This window comes from Asparagus officinalis, chromosome 5 (assembly GCF_001876935.1).
Source record: "Asparagus officinalis chromosome 5, Aspof.V1, whole genome shotgun sequence".
NCBI lineage: Eukaryota > Viridiplantae > Streptophyta > Magnoliopsida > Asparagales > Asparagaceae > Asparagus > Asparagus officinalis.
In genome coordinates, this window is record NC_033798.1 from 532,208 (window position 1) to 548,423 (window position 16,216).

General features: G+C 34.1%; 2 protein-coding genes across 2 annotated transcripts in view; both read right to left on the bottom strand.

Annotated features, from left to right (window-relative positions):
• LOC109842989 (V-type proton ATPase catalytic subunit A) lies at window positions 1,029–10,727 on the bottom strand. The gene is made up of 20 exons (XM_020411907.1): window positions 10,571–10,727; window positions 10,350–10,476; window positions 9,958–10,013; window positions 9,818–9,874; window positions 9,622–9,733; window positions 9,497–9,534; window positions 9,291–9,392; window positions 9,139–9,195; window positions 7,837–7,908; window positions 7,605–7,706; window positions 7,441–7,503; window positions 7,225–7,357; window positions 5,835–5,941; window positions 5,090–5,284; window positions 4,910–4,996; window positions 3,728–3,832; window positions 2,602–2,699; window positions 2,396–2,474; window positions 2,123–2,211; window positions 1,029–1,453 (listed from the first exon to the last, which is right to left on the bottom strand). Exons 1-20 carry the CDS (start codon window positions 10,640–10,642, stop codon window positions 1,339–1,341), a joined length of 1,866 nt encoding a protein of 621 aa, XP_020267496.1. The 5' UTR covers window positions 10,643–10,727; the 3' UTR covers window positions 1,029–1,338.
• LOC109843075 overlaps window positions 12,690–16,216 on the bottom strand; it is a 4,091-nt gene continuing 564 nt past the window's right edge. Inside the window, 3 exon segments of the mRNA XM_020412006.1 lie at window positions 12,690–14,331; window positions 14,696–14,859; window positions 16,049–16,216. The exon segment at window positions 16,049–16,216 is cut by the window's right edge and continues 12 nt beyond it. Of these exon segments, the coding sequence (XP_020267595.1) occupies window positions 13,255–14,331; window positions 14,696–14,859; window positions 16,049–16,216 (1,409 nt within the window). The 3' untranslated portion in view covers window positions 12,690–13,254.

The following is a 16,216-nucleotide window of genomic DNA, read 5'->3' on the forward strand; positions in this document are numbered from 1 at the left end:
TTGCTTAAATTATAATCCTCATGCCGGTAGTACAATGGGCTAACATAATGAGCTTTGCAACAAGCTCTCATACTCACATCTCCTCTTGAAACTATACAATCCATAATTGAGTTCTAGATTGAAGAAGGCGCATGGACAATCAAAGAATAAATTAAAGTGTATGATCCTCAGTAGTAAATCATGATAAGCTCTAGTCATGTAAACTTATCATGAACATCTCAATCATTCATCTCTTGAATAACAAATGTGATAAAGTTATTCTGCATCTCGTCTTGGTTATTGAAAAATAAAAAATGTCTGTTGTTAAATGAACCAATGAGATCATTTTTCAATCAAGAACTGAACCTTGATTTTCTTTCCCCAAAGGGAGTTAACGTTGATTTTGTTAACATGCGTAATTAAGAATATTTCAGATGGATGTTCTTTAGATGATTGTTGTTCTGACTTGGCCTTGGGTTATTTCTGATATTTGAGTGAAAATAACCATATTTAAGTTTGGTGCTAAAGATGCTAGTCACATACTCTTTCCTCTATATATATGATTACGTGTAGAGAGACATCTGTACATTTTCTTTTCTTTTCTTTTCTTATAGGTTTTTTTTGGACGGAGAACTACTCTACATTTTTTTTCTTGGAGGAAAATGTCATAAACATAGAGTTCTCCGTACAAGTTCAAGATATGAAGATCATAACTCACGAGTTAATGCTTCAAATTAACTTATCTTTACAAACAAGATAATATGTCACGTTTCATAAATAATTATATCAAATATTATTGGTCAAAATAAGTCGATAATTTGGATTCAGATCGACTCAACTTTGACCCTATACGGACCTAAACTGAGTAGGATCCAATCAGATTCAGGGACAAATCCAAGATATCTTTTGCATGGTTACTGTATGATGTTAGTTACACTCCAGTAGAAGCAGTTGGCAAAATATTTGACACATTGGGCAGTTCGGAAATGCACAACACAAAAGGCCGAATCAAAATAAAATAAATAAAAATCCAAGGATCGGAGAGTAAATGGAAAAATTACATCTCATCATGCCCACATTTTATTTCAACTAAACATTATACAAAGAAGTATCATTTTAAAGTATATGACAAAAAACGCTATTGAATGAGTACCGGTTTTAATACAGGGGGAAAACGCACAGCTCTTATCACTGCCGTCTACATTTTATTTGAGATAATAAACAATACAAGTAAAGAATATGGATACTAGAAATAGTAGGAACCTGAAGTGCAAAAATTTTCGAATACAGGGATACAAAATAATTTAATTCCTCCCAAGCCTCCATGGGGAAAAAATTGCCTCCATGGGAAAAAAAAAATTATCTTGTTTCATCTTCGAGGTTTCGAAAGCCAACAGTGAGATCGTCATACAGTTTCTTAAACTTGGCAACAAGAGCCTCCTCGCCTTCTGCAGGATCTTCAAATTTTTGGGACCTATAATTTGAGAAAAACAAGCAAATGCATTTGAGTGAGACAATTTAGATCAAGAGAGGCGCCAACATAGAACTGAAAGTATGCTTAACTAATTGTACCGTTATCATTAATTATAATTGGTTTACAACTGATCTAAGGATGTTAGTTATAGTGGGCTGTTCTGTTGTTGTGCGAGGAAGAGTAATTGTTTTATGCCAAAGTAAACTTGCAAGTTTACCAGCTAATTAAAAAGCGGCGAATGTAAGTCTATTTGAATTCAAAAAGCTTCTGCTCCTCTCCCATGTTACTTTCTGTTTTCCACTTCCCTTAAGCAACGGTATAATGATAGGATTGACAATAGAAAATCACATCTCTAAGGCACAAAATAAGCCAAAAAGACTGTTGGAATTGCATTCAGACTCTAGAATTTAGGGTATGTTTGGCAAACTACACAAAACTGGGTCCTAGCCCAATTTTGTGCTAAACTAGTTTTCTTTTGGACAGTCCAAAAGAAAACTGGTTTAGTGCCAATTTTTGGGCTAAAAAGATTGGGCCAGCTCTAGCATGAGAATTTGCCAAACAAGAAACAACTTAAAATTGGGTCATGACCCAATTTTATAAGGTTGCCAATTTGTTAATGGAAATGAAAAATCAAAATTCGATTTGGCAAATTAGGATTTCGTTACTTACACTAAGCGGTAGAAAAGGTCGCCCAATCTATGCTTGATCACACTGTACGTTATCTTCTGACCATCAGAACCAGCAGCTCGCTCAACAGCCTGCAGTAACTCATAGCAGAAAGGTGAGTCAAACACAAGGAACAAAATATATAGGTAATCTCTGTGCTCTGATTTTGATGTATGGGGGGGGGGGGGGGGGATTAAATAATAAGATGAGTTTTTATTAACGCTGCAATAAACTCTCAATAAGAGCTTGCGGAGCAGAACTTGGCCGAGGAGTTACCTGGCTTGCCAAAGCATTAAAATGGATAATATTACGCATCATCCAGACTGACTTGTAGAACGGACAGAATTTGTCATAACTGTTCGGAATATCAAAAACGTCGCATAAGATGAGCGCATCGACAATTAAAATTACAATCTATAAAAGTAAAAATATGCAGAAGACAGAAATCAAGATCAAATATGATATAGTTTGTGAACACTTACGGAGTAAACGCATTCTGTGCTAGATAATCTTCTCTCAGGAGCTTTGCAGTCTCTAAAGTAATTTTGTCAGTTTCAGCTAGTGCATCTTTCCCAACAAGCTGGAGAACAATGTACAAGGTTAAAAGACAACAAAATAAATAAGAGGCCAAATTCAGTAACTGAAACTCATCTCTAAACAGGGATTCAAAGAATCAATGAAGATAATATAGAGATTGGCAATTGAGAAAATCTATAAGAGGGTAATTTAACAAAAATATGCATCAATAACTGAATTGGGAGAACATACTATAATTAATAGTAGGAGATTCTTATTATCTTTTCACATATCATTGTTGGCTCGGAAGTCCAAAATTCTATACAAATTTTCATTTAACTCCACAAGCAGGCATGTGCTCAAAGATCTAGTAATGTGAAGAATAAAACGAAGGGCCGACCAACAAAAACCTTTAAAAGAACATCCAAGATCAATTACTGAAACTTGATGTTAGCTCAACAGGTGAATATGCGTCATCTCTCAGAAATATGATGTGAAAATGCAAGAAAAAAAAGAGCCAGAAAACTGCTAGACATCACACATGCAAGAACATGAGTCTTTTTTGACTTTTTGTCATCAAATATCAAGTTCTGATGAGAATAAAATACAAGTTAAAGGTAAGGAAAAGGAAGTTACAAGACACTGCCAGTGTTATGTATGTTTTATGCACTGTTCTTAGTCATGACTTATAATTACAGTTAAAAAATGTACCATGTTTAAACAATTTGAGAAATAAATAAATAGAGTTTTCAGATGAAAAAACTAAATTAAAAAAATACATGTTTGCATAGATTGCGGTCTCTAGTTTGCCACACTTTAGCTTGGTCCAGTTTAATGTAATTGCTTTATTGATTTTCCCATAGACTGCGACAATTGTTGAGGCAGGAGACACCAGCCCAAATAACAATTATAATTTGTAGAATATCTATCGATTTAACAAAAAAAAGGGGCATTTCCATTTCTTTTAACAGATGCATAAGTTTAACTACACTTACTAAGAACCGTAAGAAATATGAAAGTAAGTTTAGAATGTCAGAGAAGAAACAAAAACATGTGTATACCATGAAGTACTAATCTGACAAGAAAGTGTACCTGGACAATTTCATTCAAGTCGTCTTCTCTCTGAAGCACCTCCCGAGCTTTTGTTCTGATATCAATAAAATCCGAATCAAATTTCTCATAGAAAGATTCGAGGGCCTGCAGTACAAGAAATCATCAGGCAAAACAAAGTTAAATTCACCTAAATCTAGAAGTTACCAAAAAAATGTAGGACCTGGCATGGATTAACTACTTTACAGAAAGGGAAAGAATACGATACTTAGATTAACATAGCTCTTTTTTTAGAGAGCAAGTGTAGAAGGACAGTACAAACATTGGAGTTATGACAACTATTTTCAAGCTTCCATCATCTAATAGAACGTAGTTTTTTTTTTTTTTGGTACTAGGCCAATGAAGTGGACTAAGCCAGAATTTTTACTCCACAAGTTCTCTCCAAGTATTCTTTTTTAAGGTAAAAAGATCATCAAATCTTATTCTTCAAAGATAACTCATAACTCCATATAAAAACCTCCCAACTCCCACAAAAGAACAAGAGAACATGTAAATCAACTAGAGTTGAGCCACAATTGTCTAGCCAAACCAGAAATTTTCTCTATAAGATATTGGATATTGTTATTCTGAAATATAACCTTCTTTAGAAAAAATGGTTTAAGTCTATGTCTCCACTAGATTCCACAAATTGCAGTTCCTACCCACAGTTGGGAGGATCCTACCAACCATTCTGCAGATGACACTGATCCTCTCAGGGCTTATTAAATGTTGGACGATGTTACCTTGGATTCTGTATTGGTCATTATAAACAACCATGAATAACATTTGATGTTTCTCTCGTTCAATATAAGTTGCAACCCGTATCCAACCAAACTCACTGGTAAGGATTTTTCATCTAAACAGGCATTCCATATATCAATAATTGATCCATATTATATGACTAGAATTACATCGATTTACTCCAAGGAATACTAAAAGGTAATGCAACCTCTTAAACTTGTTAACACAAATTTTCAAGCAATATCAACATCTTGCTAAGATACATTAACTTTGTTCAAATTGTAATTTTCCTTGCGCAACTTAAATTAAAATAACATTCATCTTCTGCTGAAATAATTTTTCTAAGAAATATTAATAAAAATTGACTAATGTCTGCATACTGCATCCATGGGATCCAGTGAACAATAATCTCTTCTTCTATATTGAACAATACTAATAACTAACCTTTGAGTACTTTGAATAGGATATAAGCCAATTCACTGAAGGGAAATGTTTCCTCTGAGCCAGCTTCTTGTCTAGTCCCCAAAAAACCTGCATATGAAGTAGATTATACGTGCTTAAGAAAAGATAAAGCAGTACAACTCAGCAAGAAGAATGATGAAGACAATTCAAAGTTTCAATTACCTGAACAATACCGAGGGTGGCAGATGTTACAGGGTCTGAAAAATCACCTCCTGGAGGAGAAACAGCACCAACAATTGTAACACTTCCAGTACGGTCTGGGCCACCAAGACATTTCACTTTACCAGCACGTTCATAGAATGAAGCTAAACGTGCAGCAAGATATGCAGGATATCCACTATCTGCGGGCATTTCAGCCTGCAATAGTAGAGAGCTCATCAAGAAGTGTCATATGCAAAGGTACACTTTTAATTTCATACTCATATGAAGTAAATTTATAAAGTACATGAACTAAGATATTGCAACCAAGTCTTAATATTAAAATTCACATAATATTTTAGAGAAACATTTCTCCGGACATATCTATCAGCAGAAAACAGGATTCATTAGAGCTCGCATGGCTTGCAAATATAATATCTGAATCAGATTAATGTTTGTATACTATCCTGTGACTGCACTCGTGTACGCGCACATGCATGCACCCAAGTACGCGCACATGCGGATACACTAAAAATTAAATAACTTTGAGCTCCCAATAATTTATTTAAACCCTGATGTAAAATACAAGTTTTGCAGCATAGTTCCTTAAAAATTCACACAAAACATCTTTATATTTGGGGATTCATCCCTAAAAGTGTACAGCGAATGACACTCAGAGACATGGGGTAAAAATTTTCACTTTTAACAAAATATATCATCTTCAAGCAGAAGCGATAAAAGAAATATAACAGCAAACAAGAATTAGTACCAATCGCCCTGAAATTTCACGTAAAGCCTCTGCCCATCGGGATGTAGAATCAGCCATCATGCTTACGTTATAGCCCATATCTCTGAAGTATTCAGCGATAGTGATTCCTGGATATGAAAATAGCTGAGTAAGATAGCTATCATAGCAAAGCCAAAGATAATTTATTGAATCACAAAATAAAAAGTTACAAGATAACTATCGAGTCTACTGCAGCTGCACCTTTGAGACTATATAAAAATGCAAGCTGTATCAATTCATTAGGCTTTTGAGTTGAGTCTCTTGGCATGTATCCCTGATTAAAAAGGTTAATTGAATTTTTACGTGCTATATCAGTTTGCTATTAATAATTTTAAACTCGTAACAATTTATGGAATCACTAGTTCAGTCTCTGATAACTTCAAGCATGATTTACTATGAAAACTGTCTAGACAGATGATCAAACACTTACATTTATTCTTAACACTAGTAAAGACTAGATCTAACTTGACTGGATATTACTATTATTTGCCTCAGGAAGTCACTGTTATTTTATTCCGTCTTTTGGTCATCGCCAAGTTCTAGAGCCATTAAGTATAATTTCAAAGGTCCAACATCTAATTTTAACCCTAAAAAATTTCCCCAAGACAGTTACCAACATGGATGATAAATTCAACATAAAACTCTGCACATCATCAATATATTATTGAGATCTCAGCCAACCATATCATGAAAAATGGAGTTGATAATATTTGATAGGTTGCCCTGACTTTCTTGAGCTAAATGTAATAACAAATCACACATCCGTTCCCAAAATTTGATAGGTTTCCCTGATATTCTCAGCCAACCATGTCATGACAAACAAGGTTCATAACCTTTGATAGGTTGCCCTGACATGCTTGAGCTAAACTAATTCACAAACCATTCATCTATTCCTAAAGTTTGTTGTTTACTGTTATTTAAAAGCTGTCTTAGGTACCATTGGCATTTGGCAACAAAAATCTTGATATAACTAGATTTCCAGACCATTAGAGTAATGCCTTATGAAACATCCAAGAGAAGTTTTCCCCTGAGTAAAGGCATTTTTGAGATTGTTTAGATTCCTAAATCTCAATAGAAGCAAACTATAATTGTACACCCAATGGGTAGAAAATGCATAAATCAAATTGCAGAACAAGTAATCATAAGTAGAGCATCTTTTTCAAATTAAAAACTTTCTGGTACAAGTAATATTGTGTCCTTAGATGGAAACAGGAAGACCAAAGATGAACATAGAAGAAAATTCACTCTTTAGCTAATGGAAAGAAAGCCTTAAGCTATATTACCATGTTACTCGTATTTTCCTCTGAATCTCATTTATACTTTCAGCTGTCCCAGTAATTTGGCATTTCAGCAAAGCAAATGAAAAGATTACCTGTATAAATAGAAGCCTCCCTAGCAGCCACAGGCATATTGGAAGTATTCGCGACAAGTGTAGTACGTTTCATGACAGATTCTTCACGTCCATCAGGCAATGTCATCGTTAATTGTGGGAAATCCATAAGCACCTGGCATATTTTAATAATGTGAATCATAGAAAACAAAAACAACAAATAAAATTCATATGCCTGAAGCATATAGATAAACAGACCTCAGCCATTTCATTTCCTCTTTCTCCACAGCCCACATAGACCACTGTGTCGGAATTAGAGTACTGGAAGAAAGACGAAAATTAGTGCAAAACATGTACAAGGGGAAAAAGAGTAATATTTTAAGTACTGAGAAGGTTATCCAAATGAAAAATGAAAATGCTACCTTTGAAAGTGCCTGACTGATGACTGTTTTACCACAACCAAAAGCTCCAGGTATAGCACAAGTTCCTCCAAGCACAGAGGGGAAAAGGGCATCGAGAACACGCTGACAAACATACATGAATAAACAATTAGAAACATGTCTAACATTTAAACTGTGTTTAGAAAAGAAATGATGCTAGGCCTAAGAAAGAATCTCATTGATGAAGCTCAGAGGAAAAGATTATATTGATTACTTGTCCAGTCAAAAGTGGTGTATCTGCAGCAAGTTTCGTTGCTACAGGCCGAGGGGTTCGAACAGGCCAGGTCTGCAGCAAAAGACACCGTATCAACAAATTGTTTAATTGAACCCCAGTTTTAAAACAAGAAACAAACACTTGGCTTCGTTTGGATACTATGGTGTTTTTCTTGTTGTGCTTTTGTAAAAAAACACCATGGTGTTGTGTTTTTTCCTTAAAATATTTTCAAAACACCATATTAAGTATTTTTGGTCAACACTAGTTTGACCCATTATAACATTAGTATTAAACATATTATTAATATATTATATATTAATTATAATAAAATATGTTATAAATAAAATGTTATAATATTTAGTTTACATTATTATAGTATTATAAGTATTAAATGTAATGCAATATAATATTGTATAATACATTATACTATTATACTATACTTTAATGAGTTATATTATATTATAATTATTATTATATTATAATTATTACATATTATTCTAATTATTTTGGTATATCAATTTGTTATTGTTGTATATTATATTAATATTTTTATAATAATGTTATTTTATTATTAATATAATATTATACTATTATTAATATAATATAATATTATAATATTATTCATATAATATAATATTATTAATAATGTTAATATTATGTTATTATTAGTATATTATTAATAAATTAATATATTATAAATATTTTAATATTATATAATATATTATTTAATTTATTACAATTTATTTATTAAAAAGTTAATAATATTATAGCGATTATAATATTGTATAGTAAATTATTATATCATTATTATATTATTATATATTATCAATAACTTTTTTATTATTTTTTATTAGTTTATTTATATGTTATTATTATTTATTTATTATATAATACATTATTAACATATTAAATATTGGTAGTTAATATGTTATTATATAAGATATTTATTTATTATATTTTTATATTATTTAATAAATATTACTAATATATTAAATTAACTATAATAAAGTATAGTATAGTATAGTATAGTATAATAAGCATGTTGATAATAACACTATATTAATTATATTTAATATATTATGTTAGATATTATATTAACACCTTCTCAAACTCAAAACCAAAACATCAAACTTAAAACACCTAAAAAGTGTTTTGAAATAAGTGTTGTGTTTTCGGTTTGAGGATGATTTAGCTCAAAAAACATCATGGTTTCCAAACACATGTTTTTTGTTTTTGGCAAAAAAACCATAGAAATAAGTAAAACACCATGGTATCCAAACAGAGCCTTAAGCAATTATAAACCTGAAGCATAGTGAACTTCTTCTTGATGCCTTGAAACTCCAACTCAAGTACCGTGTCCTGCAAAGTTTGCATGTTAAATGTAAAACTACAACCAAATAATATAAACAAACATACCCGAGGATGCAAAATCTAAAGTGGGTCTTCAAACTAACCTGGAGGCTATACTGACCAGCTGGGGCAATGTAGCTAACTTTACCCATAGAACCAGGAGGTAGAGCAACATGATGCTGCATCAAAGTGTTTTCAAAGACAGTCTGCAAAGGAAAAGCCAGAATTCACATCGAAATGTGAGACCTCTAAACAAGAAGAGAATACAAAAAATGAATTCTATGAAAGTTCAAAATCTGTAAAAACTCACAGCATACAAATCTCCACCAGTGAGCAGATCCCCGACAGCTGCAACAATCAAGATAAAAGATCAAACCTTCTAGCTTGACCAACAATTAAGTGATCATACAGTGGATAGAGATCAAACCAAATTACCTAGCTTCTTCGGTTCGAACTCCCACAATACATCTTTGTCAAGTGCAGGGACTGAAACTCCACGAGGAATATAGACATCCCCAGATCTTATGGCAATATTTTTCAGAGGTCTCTGTATTAAAAAATCAAATAAGTTCTCACAAAATTGATAAATAATCACAAATTAGAAACAATTTTAGGACTTTTAACTCTGTACCTGGATTCCATCAAAAATATTTCCCAGAATTCCAGGGCCCAATTCCACTGACAAGGGCTGCAAGAACAGAACCAAGCATTGTAAAAATAAATCTAGAAAAATAAAATGAAACCCAAACCAATGTCATTACAATTTAATACCTTTCTAGTCCTGAGCACAGGATCATTGACCATCAACCCTGCAGTCTCTTCATAAACTGGAAAAGCACAAGACGCAAAATTAATAAAAACCCAAAGATTTTTAAAAAAAAAACAAAAATTAGGGTTTTTCTCATTATAAACCAACACAATTCCAAAATCATTCACGGACCCAACCTAATTTATAATTTAAACCCTGATTCGATATTTGACCCTTATATTCTAGTACTTTAGATCGAATTAAAGCACTTCACATCACTTTGTAGCAAATTAACATGGATTTTGGGTTTTTAAAAAAAAAAATCAAGTTGAACATTTTGGACGCGTTAGTCTAAAAATAAATCAGAATAAAATATGGGTTTAAAACTAGAAAAAAAAATCCCAAAAAAGGTTACCTTGGATTGTAGCAGAATCACCCTCCAATCGAATGATCTCACCAATGAGATTGTCATGGCCGACACGAACGAGCTCGTACATCGCAGCGCCGCCCATTTCATCGGCCACCACCACCGGCCCTGAAACCTAGAAATACCAAAAAGAGTTTTTTTTTAAAAAAAATCAGATCTTTAAGGGTTTTTTAATTAATTTTTGGGAATGAAATGAAATGTGAACTGACCTTGCGAACGTAGCCATATTCGCTCTCTTTCTCTGAATCTTCGAACGTTGTCAAGCGATCGCCGTAAGCCATTACTGGAGGAGGCGATCAGGATCGAAGAGACGATGGTTTTTTGATGGGGACCAGAGATTTTAGAGAGAGTTTGTAGATTGGAGTAATTGCGTATTAGTCCCTAACATCACCCTTAATGGCCAAATAGTTCCTCACATCTCATTATTTCCTTATTAGTCAATTAAATCTTCAAATTTTTTGTCATATAGTCCTTCTGTTTAGAAAATCTATTTAAGTCTTTCCCAACTCTAGTTGGGTTAAACATTAAACCAATATCTCAAATTATTTTAATGGTCTTGGGTATGCATTTATCTCTTAAGTTATTGAAGGATCCTTATTTGCATACTTTTTCCCTGCTATCTCATATGGGGAATCAGCTCGAACTTAACTTTAGGAAAATCTACCTACTTCCGTTACATTTAATCCCTTTATGAACCATTGGAGGAAGAGGACCATTGAAAAAGAAAGTTTTAATGGGTTTGGATTTTAGAGTGTATGGAATTTTGGGTTTAAACCCGTTATGAACTGGGTAGATGGGTTTAAAATCTACCTACTTCCGTTACATTTAATCCTCCTTAATAATGGCACCTAATAAGATGGACGAATTGGCAAAAAAAATTAAAAATGTAATAGACTAATAAGCAAATAATAAAATGTGAGGGACTCTTTCGCAATTAAGGTTAATTAAGGGACTAATATGCGATTGACCCAGATAGATTTTACGACTGCGGCGGATCTGGAGTCGATTAATTTGATGGAATTTTTTGTATGCGGAGTTGCGGACCCTCTAATCTTACTTATTTTGGAAATTTTACAGAAAACTCCTTACCGCTATCAGATCTACAGAAAACCCCTCCTTCGTACTGAATTTATAGCGAAGCTTGCAGGCAACCTGCCGCGATTATATGAGTACGCTCCTTTGGGTAAACAGGGTATTTCGTGTGTGCTTTTTAGAGTTTTTTTATAACTCTTCTTTGTATTTCTTTTACTTGATTGTTTTTTTAATAAAAATCATTATGGATAAACATTTCGTTTCTCATTGTTTCAGTTTTTTTGGTAGAAATGTCATAGATTCTTAAGAAAAAAATTAAGCCACCCCACCCCCCCAAAAATGCCATAGATTCTTGCACACCACCACCCCCCCCCCCCCCCAAAAAAAAAAAAAAAAAAAAAAACATTCCGGCAACTAAAAGTTACTGATAAACCTCAATACTATAGTAAGTTTTCCACAATTACCCTTCTCATTTCTTCTTATGATTCCTTTATGGTAATCTAGCTTGTAATTCTCACTTTTTTCATTTATTTTGTTGAAAAGTTCCTGATAAACCTCAATACTATAGTAAGTTTTCCACAATTAGCCTTCTTATTTCTTCATGGTAATCTAGCTTGTAATTCTCACTGTTTTCATTTATTTTGTTGATTGTTGATATAAGGTGTGTGTCTAATACAATATATAGAACCTACCGCGAGTGATCCAGATGGTTGAAAGTTCCAATATGAATGCCACGGTCTTAGGTTTGATTCCGGACTGGATTATCAAAGTGATGATGATGATGATGATATAATGTATAGGCAAGGAAATATGACATTATACAAAATGTATATAGATTCAACTACGCTGATTAATGTAAAATGTCTACAATCCTAATGACATCTTCAACGAGTACTCGTTTTTAAGTCCATGGGACATTCAACGTAGAGGGGCTGTTGAAGGTGATGGTAGCGTTCAGTTCAGCTCTAGACCGATTTACCTGTCAATATCAAATTACAAGGGCAACGTGTTCCAAAGCACAAACAGGGGGTCTATGTGCAATTAAACCTTGAATTAGTTAGAATATAACATTATAACAATGACTAAGAAACAAAAATGATAAGGGAGCGTGTGACAACGACCCATCATTCGACGATAAGGATACAGAATACAAGCACGAATCTATGAACCAAGCAATCAAAATATACTCCACAAAAGTTCAGGCAATTGGTCGAGCATCAAAGGTAAGAGCGGGAAAATATCAAGCTCACTGAGAGTTCTTAATGAAATGGAAACATCTTGTAAGACGGTAAACTGTACAGAAATTTGGATTGGATCACACGAGTTTAATACTGTAAGCAGAGGGTTTTGATGTAAACAGTTTAATTCCATCAGTATGCAAAGGTTGCAATGCTCACCTTCAGAAAGAACAGCATAGAAAATATTTCTTATACACTTGAAGAGGAGAACTTGACTTAACTGTGGCAACAAAAAAGAAACATTAAGTCTGCATCTACCAACAATATTTCCAAATTTTCCAGACTTCCGAACCAAATCTTTTGCCATCTCTCCCGTTGCGCATGCTTCTTTTCTGCTGTCTGTGGATTTCTGTCTTATCGTATCAGCACCTGTTGCCATTCATCAAAATAACCGATCTCTATACTATGCAAGTTTGTGACAAATTACACATACGCTTGCTGTTTAAATGAATAGATCTTCCAGCATGCCAAAACAAAAGAGTATTGACCTCGATATCCCAATCTGAAACGCAACTTACAGAGCCTCCTGCAGAAAGATGCAGGAAACAAGCCTCCACAAATTAGAAGGCACCAAATTCTTCTTCAAAAATTGTAGAGCAGAATGCCAGAATTCAATCGAGAAGCTAATGGTGGCAAATAACAGCAACACATGAAGAATCTACATCTATCAACCACATATCAACTTTTTCCAGATCTCTCTGCACTAAATCCGCTGTCATCTCCCTCGACCAGAAAACAAACTTCTTCCCGCTCTCAAGTGGTTTCTCAATTATCGTATTATCACCTACTTTCAAACCAATCATTATATCATCAAATCTCCACACCTTCGTGGCTCCAGCATCCTCCAATACTTTCGTAGCAAAATATACAAAATTTTTGTTTTCTATAGGTGAACTGTCACCTATTAAAGATGTCCCTGCAGCAGCGACTTTAGAAACAAAATCATCAATCCAAATTTTCAAAGAAGTAGGAGAACTCTTGACAAACATCAGCTCCAAATTTTTTGCAGCAGAGAAAGTGTGGGAATCTGGAAGCTCGGAAAAAAAATCAGTTAATGGAACTATGTTGCCATCCATAATCCAGCAATCATAGCCCAATTGTAGACATCTTTTAATCGCATTGGCCTTGACCAATATCTCCTTCATCGAATCACTTCCCGGTTGCTCACCAATTGATTTGTAACCCTTCAAGGTATGAATGAACTGATCAGAATCGATCACAGAGTATCCTCTCCGTGCAAGATCATGAAGAAGCTCTAACTTGCCGCCCAGAAAAATGAGGTTCTGCATAGATAGCCTCTCAAAATGACAAATAAGGTTTCTAGCAGTTCTCTCTGTAGTCTTATACAAGCTTACGAGTACAATACTTCTCTGTTTCTGCAAAGAGCCAAGAACAGGTCCAAGTTCATCATAGCTTTTTACAACTTTCCAAGGATGCACTTCCGAGAAGCAGAAATCATACCATTTTAAATTTCTTAAAGGTTGCAATTCCCAAAGGTTGAAATCAAGAGAGCCCTCATCTAATAGCTTGGAATCAGGACCAGCTGTTTTACCATAGTTTACACCAGCATCCCTGTGAGATGTGCTTAAAGCCCTTTCTTGCTGAAAATTTGTGTATATGTTTTTGCTACCTCGGCATTTCAGTTTTAAACAGAAGTTAATACACTAGTGAAATAAGAGCAGAGTAGCTAGAAAGGTTGACTTAAAAAGATTGCTAACATTTATACACTGCAAAATCAACACAAGGAAAGGCCACAACCCTTTATGGACATCTTGTTAGTGAAAGACAGATGAATTAACTTAGAGAAGTTTCTGGGCTAAATAACTAAATTTCCACGCCCGGAATTAGTTTAACATGCAATAAATTCGCAATTTGTTGATCATCAGTTTTAACTTAGAAAGATGAATTAAATTAGAAAATAATTTAGCTAAGCAACCTTACAGAATCGGCCTAAACAACATGAAATTTACTCCAATATCTTTTGTGAGCATCCATTTATGCAAATAGATATGTGAACTAGCTTTGTGTAAAAAGAGAAAAACATGTGCTGAAACACTAAATTACCATGCCTTGCAGAATTGGTTTTAGGCCTTCAGCTTTGTGTATATCATACCACAAACGGAATTCTTTCCACGGTTTTGGAAAAAGAAGCTGACCCCATGTCCCAACCATCTGATATAAGAAAAGGTGTGTCTCGCTGTCAACCTGTAGTTTGTTTCCATGCTTACCTGTTCAGTATTAAATTCAACACTTTAAATACAAACTGGTTTCCCGTCTCTGATAGTAAAGATGCAAGAAGTTGTAAATACTCAATGCTCTCTCTCTCTCTCTGACATCTATTAGTAACATAACAGATCATCCATTTGTAAACTCAATTTCTCCTAACAAAGAAGCATAGATAACAAAGGAATATACACAAGTCTGAAATTCACATATAGCATGTGAATTTTTGTATATTCATCTTGCCTTGCATGTCATCATACCGCTCATATTTTGAAAATTATATAGAAACCAAGGTTTAGAATCTCAGCATTAGTTGAACAAGTTGATACACAACATGCTAATTAGACTGCAACAACATTGAAAATAGCCTCTATCCAACTCACTTCAGGTTTGTTAAGGGTTTCAGTCAGATTAGCAACAACTATATATTTCATGCCTCAAACTTGTTCATTTGAATCCATTCATTTCCTAGTGCTAGCCACACCTCAAAAAATACACGGTGCTAATCATCAGTTACCTCATTCACTACCTTATCCCCATTTGAACATAACTATATCTTCTTATGAATGCATCTCTTGCTCTAAGTTTAAATGGACGGTCAGCTCATCCATCTCAACATTCTCAAATTTCTTTTCTGCTAAACTCGTTTTTTGGCATTTGTTTTGTTCTTACCTTTTTTTAACTTCTAAGTCGTATAAATCGGAATAGCCATCTTACTAGGTATTTTACATCCATGAGCATCATCGTACTCCAGAAACATAACTTTAATAAGCTTTTCTTGACTCTCTAAACAACATTCCCCTAAACCTCAAGACAATGGTAGGTTCCCTAATGAAAATGATCACTCTCAAGCACTTGTCTACACTCTTATATGTGCTCATAATTTTGTTAATTCAAAGTTCATACATTTAGATTATGTTCCTTACACCCATTACAATTCATTCAGATTCAAAGCTCACGTGCATGCAAACCCAAAAGTATTCCTAAATGCGCGTGTTTTACTTATTTTAGCAACTAGTTATCATACATAGTTTTGCTTCTCAAGTCGTCCATTTGAGTCCAGATGCCGACAACACATGTTAGTTTCTACCATGGTTAAGGCTGATATCGGTCTGCATCGTTATCTAATTCTCATCAAACATACAACACAGAGGTATACAAGGGACACCAAGCACAGATAAAAGTGATCAATACCTGCAACAAACCTTGGCCGCTGCAAGGAGGCCCCGTAAACATCCGGGCTGTAATTCTCCTTGTCATAATAATACCTCAAGATCAACCCCTTCAAAAACCTATAATACAACCTCGACACCTCGAGATCGTCCTCCACCACGAACGCAAACTCGTCGTCCGAGCTCGGCC

What these genes read in the sequence shown, in the direction of transcription:
- LOC109842989 (XM_020411907.1), bottom strand. Translation starts at nt 10,642, where the DNA reads ATGGCTTACGGCGATCGCTTGACAACGTTCGAAGATTCAGAGAAAGAG. An exon ending in CTGGTGGAGATTTGTATGCT is followed by an intron (nt 9,393 to 9,496) that starts GTGAGTTTTTAC and finishes TTTCCTTTGCAG; the next exon opens with ACTGTCTTTGAAAACACTTT. An exon ending in CCTATTCAAAGTACTCAAAG is followed by an intron (nt 3,833 to 4,909) that starts GTTAGTTATTAG and finishes CTTGTACTGCAG; the next exon opens with GCCCTCGAATCTTTCTATGA.